The sequence below is a fragment of the Electrona antarctica genome, assembly GCF_951216825.1.
Source record: "Electrona antarctica genome assembly, chromosome: 6".
NCBI lineage: Eukaryota > Metazoa > Chordata > Actinopteri > Myctophiformes > Myctophidae > Electrona > Electrona antarctica.
In genome coordinates, this window is record NC_136811.1 from 17954650 (window position 1) to 17978526 (window position 23877).

The 23877-nt window shown below is 40.2% G+C and overlaps 1 protein-coding gene across 3 annotated transcripts; it reads right to left on the reverse strand.

The window, feature by feature from the left end:
• Positions 1-934: 934 nt before the first annotated feature.
• On the reverse strand, positions 935-23591 carry LOC306924829 (retinoic acid receptor RXR-beta-A-like). Of its 3 annotated transcripts, none has more exons than XM_079503486.1 (11): positions 23363-23591; positions 18704-18868; positions 17799-17952; positions 15526-15705; positions 13367-13524; positions 10580-10730; positions 7851-7977; positions 6904-6945; positions 5612-5703; positions 5048-5153; positions 935-3415 (listed from the first exon to the last, which is right to left on the reverse strand). In XM_079503486.1, the coding sequence occupies exons 2-11, from the start codon at positions 18830-18832 to the stop codon at positions 3268-3270; spliced, it is 1287 nt and encodes a 428-aa protein (XP_079359612.1). In that variant the 5' UTR covers positions 18833-18868; positions 23363-23591; the 3' UTR covers positions 935-3267. The 3 variants fall into 3 exon arrangements, with proteins under 3 accessions (XP_079359612.1, XP_079359611.1, XP_079359613.1); XM_079503485.1 differs by having other exon boundaries at positions 13367-13527; positions 23363-23590; XM_079503487.1 differs by having other exon boundaries at positions 10580-10709; positions 13367-13527; positions 23363-23589.
• Between the last annotated feature and the right edge of the window lie 286 nt (positions 23592-23877).

Consider the following 23877-nt stretch of genomic DNA (forward strand, 5'->3'; position numbering starts at 1 on the left):
GTTGCCCCCGCGACCTGACTCCGGCTACGCGGTTGAAGATGGATGGATGTTTTACGGAGGTAGTTTGATGCCAGTGCTTGTAAAATGTTTAGTCTGCATCCAAATCCTATTTGGTCATAGTATGTTGTGGTCACCAGCATCTTCCAAGCTGCTGTAGCGCTTGGAAGGGGGGGGGACATGTCAGTTACTGTCCCCCACAGAGAGAGAACAGTGTCTGTTACTGTCCCCCACAGTGGGACAGGGTGACAGAAAGCATTGTGAGGTGAGGTGTGCTTATAGAATTAGCACTCTAGAAATAATAATAACAACACTGCTATGTTGTTTTTCATGGTTTTCACAGATAAAATAAATATGAAAATCATGCTTTTCGACGACATACTATACTATAGTACGTTTTTTGACGACATACAATAGTACGGTATGTGGCTTTTCATGGCTTTCGACGATAAAAAAAGATGAAAATCATGTTTTTCGACGACATACTATAGTAGTTTTTCATGAAAATTGCGCCACCACTTTTTTCTATAATACTCCTACAGATTGTCCAAATGTAATGTGGTTTGGAACACAATCTCTGTAGTTATTAATAATGTATCTGCTATTTCTTATATTTCATGTTGTTTAACTATGATTATTGGCTTTCAAAGTATCCAGTTTTCTCATAAAATATGACAAATAATGCCCTCTGTTCAATTGCTGTGAAAGTTTGCATTCACACTACTAGCTTGACAAAAAACTACCAATAAACCTTTTTCAAATCAGCCTCATGGTGGCAATTCTGACTGAATTCTGAACATTGCTGGTCCACAATAATCAATAATCTAACTGGTATGGCAGAGATCTGCACTCCGAGGAGCACTTTTTCTAGTTGTACTTGCTGTGCCGTTTGCAACTTGTAAATAATCAATAAAAAAAAGAAAGTCAGAAGCAAGGGAAAAGTTAAGCCTCTTTATTTCTTTTTTAGTCCACACACAACCCATGCTGCAAGTCACTCACACGCACCGACCTAATGTTTTCTAGAGCGTATGGAGTTGGATGACAACAACGTAAGGACAGCTCAGTTACAACTTGATCATGATGTTGGATGTTCACATAACGCTTTTTGTCATACAGAACTCATTATTTGGTCTTTTTTAACTTTTTTTTCCTATATGCCCACAGGTGTCATGGATGTGTACATGATTGTTGTTTTTTTAATAAACTAGGCAGAAACAGTTAAGATGAACAAACACAGCTATCTAAAAATGGAAGGAAAGGGAAGAAAAAACAAAATAAACCAACAGGAAAAATAAGTAGCGTAAGTGAGCACCAAAAAAAGAGAAGCCAAAAGTGTTCTGAAGGATTATTTTTGAATGAGACTCTTTAAGCCAGATTTATACTTCCGCCCCACATGATGGTGTCGCTAAGGCGTCGCTCGGGGAAAATACCCCATTCTCCAAACCAGGACGTTTTCAGCGGGCGACGCAGTGGTGCGACGGGAGGATAAACTAAGCTTTAGGGAATCCAGTGTGAACGTATAAGATGTGATTGAATCTAAACAACTCTGAACACTACAAGTGAGGAGGGCATGTCAATAATTATTACACAATGTGTCCATCTCCTTTGTTTATTATTCAAATCTATATATATATATATATATATATATATATATATATATATATATATATATATATATATATATTTATATTATTATTATTCCCTGAACAATTTTGCACAGTACCTTGTTTAGATAAATTAACACACTGGAGTTATTCCCTTTCCACCAGATAATAATTTCACTTAGTTAAAAAAAAAAAAAACCTGAATGGCTTCACAGGCAAAGAGAGAGAGAGAGAGAGAGCTTATGCGGTATAGTTGTCATTTTTTTGTCTTTTCATATATTGCTACATATTTTTTTTTCTTCTAACGTTGAGGGATTTTCGTTTTCTTGCATAATTTCTTTTTAAGTTTGTAGCTTGGTGAACGGCTGCACCCAATGACGTTTCAGATTCTCTTGTGGAATAGCACCAATAGCACCACAGTACAAACACGCCTTACCGCTGGCCGGTGCAGCGTGTTTTTTTTAATTAAAACCACATTAACCCTGGTCGTCCCTATTTTAGGCCAAGATTTAAAAAAGAAAAGAAAAAAAGATTCAAACATTTTTCAACAGTAGCGGGGGGGAAAAATAGCCGATCTACAATATCGGCTATTTTCCCCGCTACTTTTGAAAAGCATAAAATAGGGCTCAAGTGGTTAATCAGGTTTTTTATTTTTGTTTGTTTTTAAAAAATAGTACATTAGCAAGTGTGCAGTGCAGTCTAATCATTAACTGCAAAGTGATTAGATTTTTTTTTTCTTTCTTTCTTTTTCTTTTTTACAAAACAGCAAAGTAAAATAAAACACTAATAGCATATTAACCAGACAAATAAAGCTAATCCTCACTCAACACAGACAAAACAAGCCTGGCCTTGTTCAGTTTTGCAAAACACCCATTTGTCTTGTATCCCAGATTCACTGTCACAAGTTATTTTTGTTTTGTGTGTTTTTTTTCTCCTTTTAAAATCATTTCAAAGGATGGATACAAACACACTTAGGAGCAATGGTTGGACACAGTACACAGTTAACACTTGGTACAGTAATATACTCTACCAAGAATTGACATTAAAACCTTTTCATAACCCCACCCTCCCAACGTCATATCTGGTTCAAATTACAACTCATATAAAAAAAAAATAAGGAAATACGTCCTCATTGCATATCCATGATCCAGGCTACTTTCATTTTTAAAAATAGGTTCTGGGGACCATGAGACATTTAATAGAAGCATATCATTTGGGGGGAGTCTAAAAAGCATTGTTTTTTCTTTTATAAAAATTGTATACCCAGATTTTTAGCTCCAGTAAGCCAGAAAGGGAACTAAAAAAAGGTTCCAATTAAATGTTTTAAAAAATACATTTTTTTTATTTTTGTATCTCAGTTACTCATGAAGTTAACATTAAACACGTTAGCACCAGCCTCATAGATCATGGCAAGTCTTGGGTTTGGTCTAAAGAGCAAATCTGTGGCGCACTGGAAAACAGTGAAACCCAGACAGCAGTGAGACAATATCGCTGAATCTTCAAAAGAACTAAAAGTGCAGTCTCACTCCAGCACATTCCCAGAGACCCCCAGCATCCACCCATCCATCCATCCATCCGTCCGTCCGTCCGTCCGTCTACTGTACATCTATCTAGCTATCTATCTACCCCCCACCCTCCCGACCACAGTACTGCTTCGCCCACTTATCTAGGACAACTGGTGGGGGGCTTCAAGCATTTCCATGAGGAAAGTGTCAATAGGCGTGTCGCCGATCAGCTTGAAGAAGAAGAGGTGCTCCAAGCACTTCAAGCCGATGGAACGCAGTGCAGGCAGTCTGAGGAGGAGCTTGGCAAACCTAGGACACAAATTAAACCCATCATCACCAAAGGTAGGATACAATTTAAACACATCATCACCGAAGGTAGGACACAACTAGGACACAAATTAAACCCATCATCACCGAAGGTAGGACACAACTAGGACACAAATTAAACCCATCATCACCGAAGGTAGGACACAACTAGGACACAAATTAAACCCATCATCACCAAAGGTAGGACACAATTTAAACACATCATCACCGAAGGTAGGACACAACTAGGACACAAATTAAACCCATCATCACCAAAGGTAGGACACAATTTAAACACATCATCACCGAAGGTAGGACACAACTAGGACACAAATTAAACCCATCATCACCGAAGGTAGGACACAACTAGGACACAAATTAAACCCATCACCAAAGGTAGGACACAAATTAAACACATCATCACCAAAGGTAGGACACAATTTAAACACATCACCACCAAACCTAGTACACAAATAGAGCCTTCGCTAAGCCCCACCCACTCTACTCTGCCAGACCATTGACTTGCTTTTTATACGACTTTCCCATGTGAATAATTGATCATTTCAGGAGCAAAAGCTACTCTCTTCTAAATCTAGTCAACAAGGCCTGCAGTAGGCCATGCACTGGATGGAAACATGTCCATGACATTATTTCAATAAACTAAAAATACAGGGAAATGTCAGAGGGAGAAACAGACATGGTTCACAATGAGGCTCATCCTGGCGGAACTATACCCTGTTTTGAGTGCCTTGCTACAACGTTAAATTCTACATAAATGTTCAGATTATTTCAAATATGAAGTGCTCACCCCAGGGCCACGGATGTTAGAATTTTGCACGGGCAGGTATAAGCACCCGTGCATTCCGTATTCTTCAATAAAAAGCATTTTAATCCGATCCAACGTTTTTCGATGAATGGTTAAAATGGAGTTTGAAGTTATAATCGGTTTGTATAGGAAGGGGGCGTGTTTGATCAAATTAATATCACATATCTAAATACTAAATTGAGCAACTTAAAAACGGTCTGGGGTGCTCACAAAAGCCCGAGTTAAAATGTACCCCTTTAAAAAAGGTCTCCTTTCTGTCTCCAGAAGGAACCACTGCTGGTCATTAAATTATTGACTTAGGAATGCGACAAAAACAAAAAAACTATCTCCGCTGCTGTAGCGTTCTAGCCTGGCTTTGGCCAGACTGATAACGTGGATTCACTCATGTTTTTGGCTGGGGACCCCCGGAAATGCTTTGGCCATGTCTCGTGAACCCCACCCCCCCTCCCCACCACCCCCCCTCCCCACCACCATTACAAACCGACTGCAAAAATAACCTTAATGAAAATATATCAAATTAATACTGAAACCAGATATAATCATTAAGGAAAGTTTATGCATGCACCACGTACTATGTAAACTCTTAATTTCCATTTTCCAGCCATTCAGTTGCAAAAAACTAAAACCTTTTTTTTTTTTAATAATTTGGGGACCCCCCAAATAATTTGGCGACCTGCCGAGGGGTCGCGACCCACTGGTTGAGAACCCCTGCGGCATAGGCAGCTTGAAAAATGGGCGTAAGTAGTTGCCTCCTTGACAGACAGAGCTGAGCACATGTTGAGAACAAAGTGCAAGTAGTTGTCTCTTACCTTCCCTGCTGCTCTGGGTACTTCTGTTTGCAGTAGGATTCCAGTGATGCATAGACTTTCTCTCTGAGGAGTTCCACCTCACTGGTGTTAGACAGGCCCTTAGCATCTGCACAGGCAAAACACATTTCAGGTCGTGCCCTCCAAAAAGAATCATATTTGAACTGCAGATCTCCATTGTAAGAAAAGGCTAATGTTAGCATTAGTTCACGCTAGCTATCTTTCTCAAGAAACATTTAGATTTCAATCACGTGATGAAAATTTTTAGCATTAGTTCACGCTAGCCATCTTTCTCAAGAAACATTTAGATTTCAATCACGTGATGAAAAATCAGAAAATCAGATTCAAACCTCGGATGTCTGATCAGCACAACGGACAGCAATGTAGTTTTCGAGAAAAGAGCCAGAGAAGATCGTAATTATAACAGTAGTCTACGCGCACGTTCCGTGCAATCTTCACTTGTATCTATCAATAAAGGCAGAAAAGCCAAAAACAAATCTTTAAAAAAAGATTTGGTCCTCGCACGCACGCACGCACCCACACACAGTTTTGTTCATCATCAGTTACCTGGGTTGAAGAGGACAATGGCTCGGAGGCAGCCCAGCTCTGTCTTGTCCATTTGCATATCTCTCATTTTACTGACCAGTTCAGTAAGAACCCTGAATCATGTCAAACACAAAGAAACAAAAACTAAATGAGAAAATATGTAAAACGGTGCTGTAGGAAAACAACATTGCTACAAAGCTGTGCACATTTCAACAGCTAGCATGTGGGTCTCTTACATTGAAAGGACTTCCATACTCAAAAATGTTTTAATACCCTTTGAGATATTTCGGCCTATTTATGCTTATTATTAAAGTATGACGCCTCTCCAAACACGTCTTAAACGCCTCCAGATCACACAGAACGTACCACACCTCATCAATAGTATACGCTATTCTGATGTTGGTGTTCTAGCTCAGACCAAAGATTTGCTATGAGTCGAGTTAAAACATGCAACCACTTGCAAGAGAATCGCCAAAACTGAGGTACTTACTTACTTCTAACGCGACTAATTATTTGAAACGACGGAGTTCTCCGCCTTGGGCGGCCGGAGTGTTAAATAGCTATTTGCTCTCATTTGTGTGTGTATATATTTGCCTAGACAGAGCAAATATAAACAGACAAAAGACAAGCAACCTGTCTTTTCTATTGTTTAATTGCATTAAAGTTCATTCTTGAATGTGTGTATACTGTGTGTGTGTGTGTGTGTGTGTGCGTGAGAGAGAGAGAGAGAGAGAGAGAGAGAGAGAGAGGGAGGGGGGAGCATGTGTATAACAAAACATCCTATGAAAAAGAAAGGGATAAAAGGACCCACATGTGAAAAAGGCCAGGAACAACGAAGGCTGTCAACATGCTGCCTGAGCGAGGACATGCAACACATCATACATGTGCTGCATGTATGATGACACCCTTCTATTGTTGCTTGCCATCAAAAGATGCTTGGTGAACCGTGCAGTGTGTCATAGAACCCTTAAATGTTTTTCTTTGTGCATTTGAGGAGCTTCCTCATTACACATTTTTTCCATGAGGTCTGGGCCAGTTTGGTAGCGATTGCCCCACTGTTCTTTGTTTTTACATTGTTGTTAAATATAATAAAGATCTGTTGATCTGCTATTTTTTATGCTTTTGTGTGACACTGTAGTATGATCAAGTACTAGGGCATTAATTTATGAAAATAACACAAAAAAGTTAGAATATGGTCAAAGTGTTATATACTGTATCAAAATGTTCTAAAAATAAATACAAATTCCGGGTCAGGGAAATATTACCCTGACCTGGCCAACGCAAAATATAAATTGTAAAAAATAATTGATTACCTGTCAAATATGGCGCCCACCTCTGCACTCTGCACGCTCTCCCTGTGTTGGGTAAAGTTTGTTGAAAGGTAAGATGATTATCGTCATTGCAAAAACACACAAGGTTTGTTCAGCAGCAACCCCATCCCTCCATGTAGCAGCACAGTCTGAGTCATAGTAATACACTTATGAACAGTCAAATGTGTCAAGTCACAAGTCATGACACATAATGGTCATTGTTGTTGGTTGTTTTAAAGATAGATCATCCATAAGAACATAATATGTAAATGGAAATGTTTCTGATAAAAGAAAACAGGTTAACCACTTTAACCTGGTGTCCCCATGTTGGGCAAAAGGTGAACATTCTCAACTAATAAATTGAGAGGGGAAAAAAAGAAAGCTGAGCGATGCAACGCGCCTCGAGGTTGTAGATTGGCTATATTTTGCATGACACCACTAATATGACAAGGTTTGGTCTAGTTGTAAAGTGGTTAAAGCAGCTGAAAGGTGTTTCTGTCGGTGTTCCTGCATGGATTAAAGCAAAATAAAGACTTACGACTGACCTGATTGTGTCAGGCCATGTCCTAATCTGCAATTTGTGAAACATCGTGAATGGAGCCCCACACACTAGAGCAGTGTTTCCTAAACTATTAGCATAATATGTAGAATTATGTTTTAGTAACATTGATCTTGCTGTTCTACATATTGCCAACCAGGTGAGGCTTTAACCTTTGCTTTTATACGAAATATCCAAAACCTGGTCTGTCCTGAAGGTCTAATGACTGAAACATCAACCCAATAAAGAGCTATTTTTGCAAGTTCCAGACAGTGTCCGGGAAATCTACAAGCTCTGAGCTTGTAGATCAGCAATTTTTTGGCGGTGCAACATGCTTCTATAGAACACATGCTGGCTTCTATGGAATCCAAATGAGTGAAATCAGTCTGAGACTGAACTTTCATGCATGTACCTGTCAAAGATGGCTGCCACCCCTGCACTGTGTGCGTTGTCCCTGTGCAGCTCTGAGGCCAGCAGGACGCCGTCCTTCAGAGCAATGGAGCGGTGAGAGAAGGACGCAATCAAGAGCTCGTTCCACCCTGGGCAGGGAAATGGAATAGGGACATTTAAATAGCATCAGAAACAGTTCATGTGCATTGGTGCCCGAGTGTGTAAATAGCATCAGAAACAGTTCATGTGCATTGGTGCCCGTGTGTGTAAATAGCATTAGAAACAGTCTTCCTCCTGTCTTCATAGCACACAAGAATCAACAGTTTTTGTCAAAGCTTCTTCAAAATAAAATAAAATGTTTTGATCAGAACCGCGTTGCAACATGTCTGCCGTTTTAGAAATAATCAAGCTGAAGTTGTTTTTGTTCACTCAGGAGATGTGAAGGAGATGCATGTGAGCTGTGATATAATATATATATATATATATATATATATATATATATATATTATATTATATATTGTGTGTTAGATATTGTTAGTGTGTATATTATATATTATAGTATATATCCCATTATAATGTATATTTACTTTATTATCAATGTTGAAGATTTAATTGTACTGTGGAGCTAGCTATCAATGTAGTAGACGGATCATGAGTTTTGTGTTGTATTGTGTGTTGGATGAATGTTGTATGTAAATGTATGTAATAATATAAAATAAATAATGTAATGATATGTTTTAAGACCCCAGGAAGAATAGCTGCTGTGTCTCACAGCAAGCTAATGGGGATCTAATAAATAAATCAAAATCAAATCTAGAAATTTTTTGATTGTAAAAGCACCACCACCTAGAATATATAAAATAAAAAAACAACAACAACAAGACTCATCCTTTTAGATCACTGGTTCTCAAAGAGTGTAAAGTGGCACTAACTATGTTGATGCATTTTGTCCAATCTGTATGGTAGAATATGTTTACACAATATAACTTATACATTTGAGGTGGCTATATGTTGTCTCGCTGCTCTTCTATTGAGACATTTCGATCGTGTCAACGGTCATGAGGTCTCACCCTAGACACAGGATCTGACAGGAATGTTTGACCTGATGGTCAAGCTTCAATTCAGGCAGGCTCTATTAGCTCAATGGTATAAAAATAAATGTCAACACCGGGACACCGGGTCCTACATATAGTCCAGCTTTAACCAATTTAACCCCTTCATACATCAGCCATGTGTCCCCGGGCGAAACATATTTTCAGATGGGGATCCGCAGCCAAATCCATGTAAATTTGGAGATCCTAAGTTGACATAAGGGGGAAAAAAGAAAAAAGAAAAAGAGAGAACCACTGGTTCAGATGAGCCTGAGGACACTCCAGCCATCTAACCGGTATCGTGGGTTCTTCAGCTCCTGTAATATAATTCTAAGTAACCATGTACTGCAATTTCCAAGAATAAAACAATACAGTTTGGGATCTTCTCATGCCCGCAGTACAATACACATGGAGTAACAAAATACTGTGGTTTACAACAATAAGAGGACAGGAGATGCAAAATAAGTCCAGCCACTGAGTTTACCAGGCTGGTGTATGGCTGTACTGTCATCAATTCCTACTGTATGAAGGGTTGTTTAATTATTTTGTTTTCCCTTCAGGGTAATTTATGCTAGTTCTGTATATCGTGGCTGTCGGGCAGAAACCTCTTATCTCCATATTCTAACCTTTTGTGTTTCATCATAAATTAGTGCCCTAGTTATCATACTACAGCTTCACACAGAACAGTAGCAGATCTGCAAGCTCGAGCTTGTCGATCTGTTTTTGAATTTGAATCCTGAAAAGTAACAGTTTTGGACATATGAGGTTTCCTGGTTTCCACCCAAAAGAGACGATATCTGGAAATAGCAAAAGTTCGACGAAAAGAGCAGATCTACATGCTTGTTGTGATGCGTTGTGAGCTTGTAGATCGGCTATTTTTGGCAAATAAATGTGGTGTAGACCGAGGGTTGAATTAATAAAAACTAAAAGAAGCAGAGCTAGTATAGAGCCTTGAGGCACCCCGGTCAACTAAGTATGTAAGGTTTAACACATTACGGTGTGAAACCTAAATCACTAGTTCCCAAACTTACAAGATTTTTTGTGATTTTTTGATGTTACAAAATAGCAGATGTAGAAGCTTGCACCATTGCACAAAGTGACACAGTGCGAGCTTGTAAATCTGCTATTTTTCCATATCCAACCACAAAATCTGAAATGACAAATGCTTTCCCGGTTTTAATGGACCACGTTTTCATATCAAGGCCCATTATTTATTCTGCATTTGAGCCACAGAACACCATTTGATGAGATTTATCATTTAGCCGCTCAGACCCAAAACTGAATATTTTGTTTGTTGTTTTGTCCAGAATTCCATAATGTAGTGGTACCATTAGGAGAGATAGCAGGCAAACATTGATCAAAATAACAATTCTTCTACATTCTCTAATTGTGTAGACTAATTGTAAATTAAGTAATGCAGATGTTTAACAATAGTTTAACTCTTGACCGTAAAACGAACCCATAAGGGTCCATTTGGTTTCATTGTACACGCGCAACAGTTAAAGATCTATAAGGGTCCATTTGGTTACGAACTCACCATCATTTAACTGGGGACCACTGATGGTCCCCGGACCACTGGTTGAAAACCACTGGGTTAATTGAAATTGAAAATCAGATCTGACCGCGTCACCCTGTTGTGTTGTGAATGAGCGCCACCTACCTGCACGCAGGAGAATGACCTGGTCATCCAGAGGCAGCTCAGAGAAGTGAGGGATCCTCTTGGCCCACTCCACCAAGGCATACAGCTGTTTGTCTGCAGTCTGGCAGATGTTAGTGACGGCATCATGGGGCTGAAAGACCAAAGCACACAACTAACAACCATCAATCTAAAATGGATACTTACCCATAAAGCTGATCTTTCACTTATTAACCCATTTAGACCTGAGGACGCATCTGTGTCATATTATAGCTTTTAACCCATTTTGGGCGGGAACCCCTTTGTGTTTTAACTAAGCATTATGTTATACTTTAGCTATTGAAAAATAGCAGATCTACAAGCTCATAGCGCGCCTATGAACTTGTAGGTCTGCTATTTTTGAAAAATCGTAAAAATGCGGCACAAATCTTTGAATATATATTCTTTCAGAGCGAACGTTTTTTTTATTTCGACGTCAGGCCTGAATGGGTTAAACACATATTTCCCTCCAAAATACAAAAGAAACATCATAATAAAACATTTTTTATATTAAACTCTAAAACGGAGCCGGGCTTTAACCACATGAACCCTCTAGCGTTCCTACTCTGGCCACGTCATATTAATAGACCAACATTCAGTGGGAAATAGCAGCTCTACAAGCTCATGCTCTGAGCTTGTAGAGGGATTTGTTTTATTAATGCCCTACTTTATCATGCTACAATCAGTGTCATACAAAAGTATCAGATCCCCAAGCTCGAAGCGTGGCACGAAGCGATGCAATGGTTTAATAAATTGAATATCAACAAAATAATACTGAATCGAGGCATTGTTAACTCTTAGCCTGCCGCCATTAATTAATCCCTCGATTGCGTATTGCCATGGTTTAATAACGCGTGACACTTACTTTGAAGAGCCAAATATCCGTAATCGCATTTTACTATGAAACCATTCCGTGTGTGTTGACGAAGCTGGTGCTCGTTCTCTCGGTCGGTGGTGGAAAAAGTGGACCGCGAGTATCACAGCGCCTGCTACAGGCCGTTGAAAACGCTTGTCTGGGACAAAGCGTCCTCTGCAATGTCGCTTCTGTGAGATAAAGCCGTCTGAAAACAGAGCCGACAATGTTAGTGGATGCGCGCGCATTTTCAAAATGGCCGCGCCCATTGTGTCAGAAGCATAACAAAGCTAACTGACGGTAGATTTCGATACGATCGTATTAAAACATGCATTAATGAATACATCGCTGTTAAAACGGCTTTTCCGTTTGTGGCAGGCTACAAGATTCTACGTTTTAAAATTCCTATGTTCCTGGCGGGTAAACGATTAAAAGCTGTCTGGAGTTAAACACAAAAGCCAGAGTAGATGTTAAAATGACCCCAAACATCTCGCTTTTAGTCTTTTGAATAACACACCTTTTAGTTTGTTGTATTTTAGCCGTCTGAAAGCTGATGTTTTAGTCAACAACATGAACACTGCAGGTAAATGTCTGTCACATGGCCTGTCACAATTATTACATAATAATCTAATCGCAATTATTTGAGATAATCGTTTCTATGTTGAAATATTTTCATACGGTATATATTTTTTTTAAATCACACTTGTGTGAAGTGAGTGGCACTCTTATCATACATCACATTCCGTGTTCAGCCAATCAGCTAATACGGACAGACATACACACAAAGCTGTACATAGCCGGTCAAAAAAAGCTGAAATAGCTGATCTACAAGCTTACAACGCGTCACTTCTAGATCAGCTATTAGGTCAGTTAAATGTGTAATGGTGACAGCCCTGCGCGGGTAAAGACCACTCACAGAGCCCTGTGTGGGTAAAGACCACTCACAGAGCCCTGTGTGGGTAAAGACCACTCACATAGCCCTGTGTGGGTAAAGAGCACTCACAGAGCCCTGTGAGGGTAAAGACCACTCACAGAGCCCTGTGTGGGTAAAGACCACTCACAGAGCCCTGTGTGGGTAAAGACCACTCACAGAGCCCTGTGAGGGTAAAGACCACTCACAGAGCCCTGTGGGTAAGGGCACTCACAGAGCCCTGTGGGTAAAGACCACTCACAGAGCCCTGTGGGTAAAGACCACTCACAGAGCCCTGTGAGGGTAAAGACCACTCACAGAGCCCTGTGGGTAAAGACCACTCACAGAGCCCTGTGGGTAAAGACCACTCACAGAGCCCTGTGGGTAAAGACCACTCACAGAGACCTAGTGGGTAAAGACCACTCACAGAGCCCTGTGGGTAAAGACCACTCACAGAGCCCTGTGGGTAAAGACCACTCACAGAGCCCTGTGGGTAAAGACCACTCACAGAGCCCTGTGAGGGTAAAGACCACTCACAGAGCCCTGTGGGTAAAGACCACTCACAGAGCCCTGTGGGTAAAGACCACTCACAGAGCCCTGTGGGTAAAGACCACTCACAGAGCCCTGTGAGGGTAAAGACCACTCACAGAGCCCTGTGAGGGTAAAGACCACTCACAGAGCCCTGTGGGTAAAGACCACTCACAGAGCCCTGTGGGTAAGGGCACTCACAGAGCCCTGTGGGTAAAGACCACTCACAGAGCCCTGTGGGTAAGGGCACTCACAGAGCCGTGTGGGTAAAGACCACTCACAGAGCCCTGTGAGGGTAAAGACCACTCACAGAGCCCTGTGGGTAAGGGCACTCACAGAGCCCTGTGAGGGTAAAGACCACTCACAGAGACCTATGTGGGTAAAGACCACTCACAGAGACCTATGTGGGTAAAGACCACTCACAGAGCCCTGTGAGGGTAAAGAGCACTCACAGAGCCCTGTGTGGGTAAAGAGCACTCACAGAGCTGGCGTTGGAGCCTCCATCCGTGTGCAGCTCGGTCCTCTGCTCCACGGCCGTCTCCGCCTCCAGGATCTTCTCCACCGGCATCTCCTCGTTGACGGCCATGCTGCACTCCAGGCCCTCCTCTCGCTCCCTGTTCCTCTGCCGCTCCTCCTGCACTGCTGTGGCAGCCAAGTTCACCAGGGCAGCACAAACACACAGGTGGTTTACAGAGGGAAGGGGAAAGAACCACACAGGAATAAAACACCATTGTTAATGTGGAAGAGTTGTAAGAGGAGAGGAGATGAGATGAGAGAAATAAAGGCGGGAAGAAGGGTTGACGGCTAATTAAACTGATTTTGTTGATTTAAAAAAATAATATAATCAATTTTAGGGTACAAAGAATATATTTCAAAAGTGTCAAAAAAGCCAGATCTACAAGCTGGTAGAGGCACTGTGTGTGTGTGTGTGTGTGTGTGTGTGTGTGTGTGTGTGTGTGTGTGTGTGTGTGTGTGTGTATACACTATACAGTATATATAAATATATACACATACACACACATACACATTTTAAGAATACTGTATGTATGGAGTATGTTAATACAATTGGTGTTTTTCCATTAATCGAAAAAGAAAATCGATAGATTAATCACTAAGAAAATAATAGACTGTTGCTGGTTATTTTATGATGGTTAATAATAAGTATGCTGTGGAACAAAATGCCAGAAGTTCATCCAAAATAATGAAGACAGAAGTCAAAGAAACGCACAGATTAGGGTTAGGTTTAAGGAAAAGGAAAGTAAAAACGAGATGCTAGGGGCAAAGAGACAGGCCAGACTCATCGCAATTTATGTTATTTTAACTTGCTTTCTGAACTGCGAACGAGACCGTAGAAAGCCCAGCCAAAGAATATTGTTGCTGTCGGGCAGAAACCTCTTATCTCCAGATTCAACGTTTTGTTTCGTAAATTAACTTCATACTACAGCATAAAAAACCCCATTAAAAGATACTACAGTGTCACAAAAACACAGATCTAGAGGCACAAAAAGCTTTCAGATTTGAATCCAGAAAAGTAACAATTTTGGACATATGAGGTTTCCACCCAGCAGAGACGATATTCAAACTATGAGAGTGGCTCAAACTGGTAAAACTGGTAAGTCATTTGCAGGCATAATGACATTTACAAATACCACCGTCAAGCATACTAATGATTTATTCTTTATTCTTTGGGGGGTGTTGTATTTTTAGCATGTTAATACATTCTATTGTCTTGAATGTAGCTTAAGCACCATGAGGGTTATTTTTTAACATCATTATTAGTTTTGTTATTAATGTTGTAGTTTGGCATTTGGTCTTCATATTTTGTATTCAACTTTAAACAAATTATTTCTGATGAAATGTGGCCTGTGGCCTTGTTTGTAATGTCATGTTTTAATTTGTCTACTATTCTGTCCTGAACATGGAATATCTTTTCTCTGGACCAGGGGTTCTCAACGGTTTTGGTTTCAGTCTAGATTTCCAGTTGTATTCATGAACCCCTCGTCTTATTCATCACCAATAAATGTAGCGGCACTTCATTTTGGACCATTATGGAAGGAGGGAAGAGGATAAAAAGAGAAAAAACAAGGAAAGGTAAGATCAAGGGGTTAGTTACATAAATCTAGCCCAATCTCTACCCCTTTGTTGGCTAAACTCCAACCCCCACCAATACATTACAAAAGCACGAATCCAGTACTATTTCAGCTCAATTATCTAAATCTGTTAATTAGGTTATTTTGGAATCGGTGTAGCTGACAATGAGCCAAGCCATTTAAACAATATCCCATCTCCGAGTTGGCTTCAGTTGAACAGCTACTGTGAGGACACTTCAGGTATTAAAGGTTTCCCCTCCTAAACATTCCTGTTGTGTTGTGTTCTTTCCTTGGTCGGCTCACGGTAAAAACAACTCGTTTCAGAGCCTCCACAAGCCACAATGACCTGGTTCGTCTACACTACAGCCTTACAACATGAACCCTTGCCCAGTGGTTCTCAAACATTTTCATAGCAGGGACCCCCAAATGAGTATTTTCAGATTTCAGAAATAGCAGATCTACAAGATCTACTATTAACTAATAATATGCTGGACGTCCGTGGAGCCCACGTTGAGAATCAGTGCCCTAGCCCAGCTCCTTGCTACTGTACCTTCTCTCTTCATGCCCATGGCCAGGCACTTCTGGTAGCGGCAGTACTGGCAGCGGTTGCGCTGGCGCTTGTCCACCAGGCACTCTTTGTTATCCCTGCATGTGTAACTCAGGTCTTTGCGCACGGTGCGTTTGAAGAAGCCTTTGCAGCCTTCGCAGCTGTACACTCCGTAGTGTTTCCCTACAATGTTGAGGAATTGAAAGGTTAGTGAAGATGTCAATTGAGGCTCCGTAGAGGAGAATTAGTTCAACCTAGAAACAACAGAAGACGATGTTAGACGTAATATATGACCCGAAATGACAAATAAGGGCCGATACAGATATTTTTCCGATACCGATACAGTATCGGGACATCTCTAGTAGAAATATTTGGCCCTTTTTTTATTAACCTAAATACACGGCTACTTTTCTACTTTATATAAAAGATTTACATTTGTTTCTGCTTTGTGATTGAGCTGCACCTCCGAGTTTTGCATCAGTTGCCTAGCCTACTTCTGTCAGAGCACTTGTTAAGAAAACAAAAGATGTGTACTTGCACTTGTCAATCACCCATGATTCAGTGTGTGCTGCTAAAAACGTATCAAAACGTTTTGGCACAGAATGTGTATTAACCCATTTTGAGCGGGAACCCCTTTTGGTGGTTACATACATTATGTAATGTTATAATTTAGCTATTGAAAAATAGCAGATCTACAAACTTGTAGGTCTGCTATTTTTTTTAAATCGTTAAAATGTGCCTCAAATCTTTCCGAAAATTGTCATGATTTAGAAAACTTTTTTTTTAAAATTTCAACGTCAGGCCTAAATGGGTGAAGAGCCTTGACTTATAATACATTGACTTATAATGCATGGCGGCCTGCGCCACACTAAGCCACCACTACATGGCGGTCAATGAGGTACTGTAGGTAGATAGTTGATGATCTGCCGTGACACCCCTGGAAACACAAACGATGCGGTCAAACCGGTTTTACTTAACCATTAAATTATCAAAACATGTTTTAATTTCTTTCATGCTTTCTCTGCAATGCTGCAAGTCTACTTGCATATTTCAAGACATTGTTATTTTGAGTGGCATCAAAATGCAGTACGCTTTGAACGCAGCCGGTACACTCCGTGAGAAGCTACAAGCCAACAACCAGTCCAACAACAGAGCCGCGGATCTACAAGCCCTCAACGCATCGAATCCGCTCCGCATTGTGGTCTTGTAGATCGCCTATGTTAACCGTGTGACACCGCTGTGCGACGAGGTAGAAACCAGGCTTGTTCTGCACCATCTGTAGTCACAGAACAGGCTGTATCGGGATTCAAAGGTTATGTTGTATTATACTGATCATACTTAAGTTATTACAACAGAATGATGGATAAATAGGCACACAGTTAACTCATCCTGTGTGTGAATTATAATGGTCTCAATAATACATATTGATATAGCCCATAAGAAGCAGCTTCATTCCTTTCACATAAATGAACAGCTCTCATTATATTTGATCATGTTATTACAGAATATGTAACAGAGAAGGTGAAGAGCACCAAGCCCAAGTCAGGAGTCCGTTTTCTTTCTTTAAGAAGAATTAGTTTGTCCATTTATACAAAAATACAAAGTTCATATTTGTGTAATTACAGTATGATTGAATTAATATTTATATTATAACCACACAACCAGGGACTTCCTCTGAGAAAGACGTAGACACCCAACTTGTGAGGTCTTTTATATAGCTAAAAGGGTATTATTATGTCCTGTCTAAAGTAAAATGTTTTTCATCTGGAGAAAGCTGCTCATGGATGTAATGTTAAGAATAGAGCCATAAAACCCCTGCATGCGTGTTTGACCCAGCTAGACATTGTGTTGACTATAGTTGAACATCCTGCAAGCGATCTGCGATTTTTGCCCTAATGTTCACCCCATAATAGGGACACTGGGTTCAAGTTGTTATCCTGCCCGCTCTCATTAATACTCCCATTAGGTAATAGTATGAACTTGGGGTGTAATTGCCATGCATTAGATAAGATGAACTCTATAGATGAAATCTATGCATTCTGATGCATTCTTATACTATCTGGTAATTCTAGTTATGCTTGTTTTTGTCATGAATTAATTTCGTTTTAGCGATTTATTTATTTAGATTGACACAGAAGATTTGCACTATTTATTGATTCAATTATGAATAAATAAATACAAAAAAAAGAAAAGCAAACTTGAAATCTCTTTAACAATCCACTGTCTGTGGATTGTTAAATAAATGTGTCATCATCGCTCTAATTGGCCTCACTCACCAGAGGAGCGGTCCCCACAGATGGCACACAGTCTCTTCTGTGAGAGCATTATGCCCGGGCTGTGAGCAGACATGGGCCTCAAGCCAAACGGCGGCTTCACGTCCTCAGAGCTGCTGATGCCGTGCATTGCCGAAACAGACACTGAAGAATTGATCTGTACATTATGGAGACAAAGGACAAACATCTCTGCTTTGAATTGCAATCGTACAGACTGTGATATTTGTGTGTGTGTGTGTGTGTGTGTGTGTATTTCTCTACTGCGGGTTCGGCAATAGTATGCATGCACTTGATTCCATCCGGAACCATGTAGCTGAACACTTTGCTCTTATAATCAAAATCAACCCTTACGCGTCCGTTTGGTTCCGTTTGTTCAGTCTCAAAAGGTTTTGCATATCGCCGCTGTCAGGCAGAAACGTTGCATCTCCATATTTCAACATTTGTATGTGTTCGTTTGTAAATTAATGCCCTACTTCATTATCCTGGCATTGCCAGACTGATTGATCATATGGGATCATTCACACAATCATTGAGGAACATGTGAGAGACCCCACGTGATCGGTCTGGCAATGCCAGGCTACTACTTCATCATCATCATACAATAGTCTCACACAAAATAAGTGTTGCTGTGAGCTTTCAGAGCGGATATTTCCACTATTTTATTTTTAACCCATCAAACCAAGGCGGTGTCATTTTAGATTTTAGCGTTGGCTATTCAAAAGTAGCAGATAAAAGGAGCTCACAGGAAAGCCACGTCTTGCCACGCTACAAGCTTTTGAAATACAATAAAGGTTAGGTAGGAGAACTACTGATTTAGGAGTCATTTGTAGAATCGTCTTCAGATCTAAATTGAATGAATAACGCAAGGTTATTCCACCCGGTAGCTACGATATAAAACATCTCCTCACCTGACTGCTGCTGATGGGCCCGAAGCCGACGGGGGAGCCGCCGAGGGAGGGGCTGATGACGGAGAAGGGCGAGCCCAGCGTGGTGGTGGGACTGTTGGAGGCGGAGCTGATGTTCTGCTGTGAGGACATGGCTGTTAATCTGAGACTTGTCTGTGGGACGACAATCTGAGGACAGAAGAGACACTGTTAATCTACCACCTGTCTGTGGGACGACACTCTGAGGTCAGAAGAGACACCAAAAAGGACACAATTAATAGCTGGCTTAACGGTCAAATATGTTGGTCGGCAGAATTCGTTTGGAAAGCACTTTAGATGCACTGCAGAATGGCCAGAGGTGGTTCAGGAATAGCTCGTTTATGTTCACAACGGAGTGCAGTGGAGGGGCTGTTGGCCACAGCATGATGTATGTGGGTGAGGCAGCAGGTGTAGCAGACTACAGCGCTGTGATGTACAGTATTAGTGTAGCGTAGTCTGCTACACCTGCCACACTGCCATATATTACATTCTAACAGCATGCCAGATGGTAATGCATGTAGCATACTTGGCTGGGAAAAATTACAAAGAGAACATTATGTTCAAATGTTGTTGCTGGTTCAGTGGTATAATAATGTTAGGTATAACATTTTCCATATGCAGTGTTTCTTAAATTACATAAGATTTATAATGCTATCTCAGCCGGACTGACTTGCAGCACTGAATGCAGCAGTTCAGTTGGGTCTGTTAAAAATGTCTAGATTTCCAACATTACAAGCAACCGTCTGGGACGGCTGACAGTAGAAACTACTGTCACCTTTAGTTTGTACCCAAATGCCTCCCTCCCTGATAGTGATTCCACCCTTAAACAAACAAAACATTACCGACATGAACTACTGTAAAACATAATCCACAATCCCATCCTAATAAAAATCCATATGATATACATTTTTAAATCACAGCTGTGTGAAGTGAGGAGTGCTCTTATCATCGTACATCATCATAACATAAAATAGACACTACTAGTATGTCCATTTGCTCAGACACTATGACATAAAATTGTCCATTCATTGTCAATGGGAATTTGTTTGTGTAGGACAAAGTTTGTGCACACATATATGATGTAAATAAATAAATAATATAGTGCAAGTTAATTCCACATTATATTCTGGAATAAGTAGCTAGTAAACACTCCAGCATTCATGTTACGAACCAATTTAACCCTTATATATCTGTAACTCTGCAAGTGTTCAACTTCAAATCTAACCAAATGGGCACATGAAAAGGGTCCATTTGGTTACATGGTGTACACTTACACTCGAGTCCAGAGTTAATAACTGAAGATTTTGAGTGAGTACACTTAAGTTATTTGTCATCTCCTCAAATGTTAAACAGACCTGCAATATAGACCTGCTTTCAACAGACCTCCTTGTTGTATTATGTTTATATTATTTCTCTGTCGGATGGAAACCTCATATTTCCAAAACTGTTCAGGATTCAAATAAAAAAATAGAAAAAGTAGCAGTCGATCAACAAGCTCTTTCAAGCTTGTATATCTGCTACTTTTGATGCTTTTGTTTGACGATGGAGAAAAAGATGTTTCGAGATACTCCGCCGGACCCGTTTTCCTAGTTCCTTCTATCTCTACTACTCCCTTTCCTGAAAACTACTTCAAATGAGGAGAACTTCTTCTACAAAAGATGATTTCAGCCACTTATTTATGCATGTGATGATGTGACAATAAAGCTGAAAACAGATGCCGACAGAGAAAACCAGGTGATCGTCTTGCCTTTATTTTACTTATGATCGAAAACCTAACCCACTTTATACCCCTTCATTCCTTGCTTTATCTGAAGCCAATGAAAAAAACTAAATGTTTTTTTGGACCTCCACAATCAAGACACATTTAGTTATTCGCCTGGACGTGATTTCTGGAAGAAATAGCTCCACCTTAAGAATGATTTGTGTGCTCCTTTAATTTCCAACCTCCTTGAAATCTGTGCCAATGAATAATTTATTCTTGTTTAAAACTCTCTGTGCATCGTTTTCATTTTTCACATATCCCATATTCTATTCTTCCTTTCCTTGCTTGATGTGAAACCAAGAATTAACCCATACAAAGCTGGTGTAATTTTAATTGTTTTGCATTGGCTATTCAAAAATAGCAGATGTACAAGCTCGCAGTGCGGCACTTTGTGCCTTACATCTGCCTTATTTTAAAGTTGTGTGTGAATGTGGGAGAATTACTGATTTAGAAGGCATTTGTAGAAGCAGCCTCAGGTCTTAATGTGGGTTAATGTGAAGCCATAACCAGTGTGCGTGTGTGGGTGGGTGTGGTGTTTGTGGTGGGGTAAATGTGTGTTGGTGCTCTTTTGATTTCCCCCTTGCAGTTGCAGTAGGCATTTCTCCTTGCAAAAAAAAAAATCAAAGCATGGATCCTTGTTTCATACACACACAGGAACATTGAGAGAACATTTTTAATTATACAACCTTGCTAGCCTGCTTCGAGTATGGTGCTGCTGCTAGCCTGCCGCCTTATATCACCTCTAGGCGCAATTTGCAACACTAGATGTCTTTTTTATAATGGGATGAATCTACAATTTAGGCATTTGGCAGACGCTCTTAATCCAGAGTGATTTACATTAGGCAAGAACAAAAAGCATGGCAATACATAACATACATAAAAAGTAGTATTCAAGAAACATGCGTAAGCTAAGAACATAATAGTGGAATCTCTATATAATGAAATCTAGAGTTGCAATAGCCTCCATTGACAGCCCATTAATCCAAATAGAAATTTCCAATGTGCTTGTATTAAACGACGTGAAACTCACCAACATGGCAGCTGTAAGGCAAGCATTATCTTTATTCTTATCTATGCTTCATAAAAATCCACCGTAGCGTAGACATGTTATGAGCTACTTTCTGTCAAGAAATTCTGTGCCGTGATAATTTTTTCTTAGGTGTTGGGAGTTTGGAAGCACTCGTCAGATGTCACTGAACGGCCCTGCTTACCACCAGTTTCGAATCTGAACATAATGCAGCAACGTTGTTTAATCAATGGGCTGTCAATGTAGGGTATTGCAACTCTAGATTCACCCCATTATAAAAATCACACCCGTGTGAAGTGAGTGCACTCTTATCATCATACATCATCTCATTCTGGCCAATCACAATTTCTGTCCTCACTTTTGTCTTCAATGTTTGTGTTTACACAATTTTGTCTTCAATGTTTGTGTTTTAACAGATCCTCAAAGCTGGAGGCCCCTCAAAAAAATCTAGTGTTGCTGTACAGATGTTTCTCATGTAGCCTGGCTGCTTCTATCCTATCTAGTGTTGTGTACATCATGGCAATGAACTGAAGTAGCACATTTATACACCGCAGTACGACGGTGTGTGTCCGATGTTGTGTTAGCTTTTGTAGATCTGTTAATTTTTTGGGTTGCCTTTCGTTCGAGAGAAAATAGCGTTGTATTCACCTGACAAAATTATGACCCATTTTTTGGGGGCACAATTGTGTTTCTTTTTAAAGGAGGTGTTTAATGTATTAGACAGTATCAATACCAGTGGCATATATGCCCTGGACTCGCATAAATACATGAAACCTTGTTTGACACCAGCATTAATTAATTCGTATGCACTACGACGGCCATTTACAAATAAATAAAAAATAAAGAAAGGTTAGTAGCGAGTCGCGACTCAATAAAACAACACGTTAGTTGCCCTGATCTGTGTGTGTGTGTTGTCCAGATAAACGTGTTCAAAGCCACAACGAGCTCGTAAAAAATCAGCGCGTTAGGTTTAGCATTAGCAACATTAGCACGAAGCTAACACACACACACCAGCGTTTAAATTCGATGCAACGCTAGCTCGCTCGACGTAATCAACAAACACTTTGTTTGTATCGATAAATAAACGCACACTTTTACGGAACTAGTTAGTAGCATGTTGCCAGCTGCACCCGTCACTAACTAACGCTGTGTGTACAGCTAGCTAGCTACAGCTAGCCAGTGGTGGAAAAAGTACTCACATTTTTACTTAAGTAAAAGTATCAATACTGCAATGTAGAAATACTCTGTTAGAAGTAAAAGTCCGGAATTCAAAAAGTACGTGAGTAAAAGTACCAAGTATTGGTATTGGCATCAACATATACTTAAAGTACCAAAAGTAGAAGTACTCATAGTGCAGAATGTCCCATTTCAAGTTTTCCAATATATGAAATGTCTAAGATAATCTTTGGAAAATAGCAGATCTACAAGCTCACAATGCGTCGCAGCTTGTAGATCTGCCATTTTCAAATGGCCGAAATGCATATGGCTAAATATTATGTGTTGCAATAATCAAAATCTACAAAGTAAACTAGTAACTAAAGTTTCTAAATAATTGTAGTGGAATAAAAATATAATATTTGCCTTTGAGATGTAGTGGGATGGAAATAAAAGCACTGACAATTGGATATAATCCAGTAAACGCAGAAATGCCTACTTACATACTACGTACTTACTAAGTACAGTAGCCTACGTTAGTAAATATACTTAGTTACTTTACAGCAGCTAGCTAACATTAGCTCGCTAGTTGTGGGGAGTAGTGCAGCTAGCTAGCTAGCCCGTCGGGCTACACGGGACACAGAAATAGCAAACATCGGCACATTCTGTGCGGGTTTTTAAAACAACGTTCTTTACTCACCAGACACACCTTCAGTACATCGTTATGAAATCACATTACTGGTGTTGGTTTGGTAAAAAATATTCCCAGAGACGCGGAGTGCGCGAGGAGCTACCAGGAGGCCGACACACACTCTGCATCCATCCAGCTTGATTTCGACTCGATACTGTTGTTGTTTACACACTACATGGACGCCATGTTGGCTCCATGCCAAGCCAGCGTCCCCCTGCTGGAGCCAAAATGTCTCATGGGACCACCCACCACCACACCACCCTTGTCACGTGACACTCTCAAAACTTATACAATTGATTGATTGAATGATTGATTGAAACAGATTGCAGAATGGGTACAGTCCAAACTCCAAGGAAGGTACAGGTAAATACAAAAAAAAAATGCTAAAAGTGTGTAAAACCAGAAAAATCACTAAAGATTTGTTTTCATCAGGGTCCTCCACTTTCAATTCATCAAAAATATTTAAAGACATGCAAATACACACATCTATGCAAATTGCAAAATAAAAATCATCAAATATACAG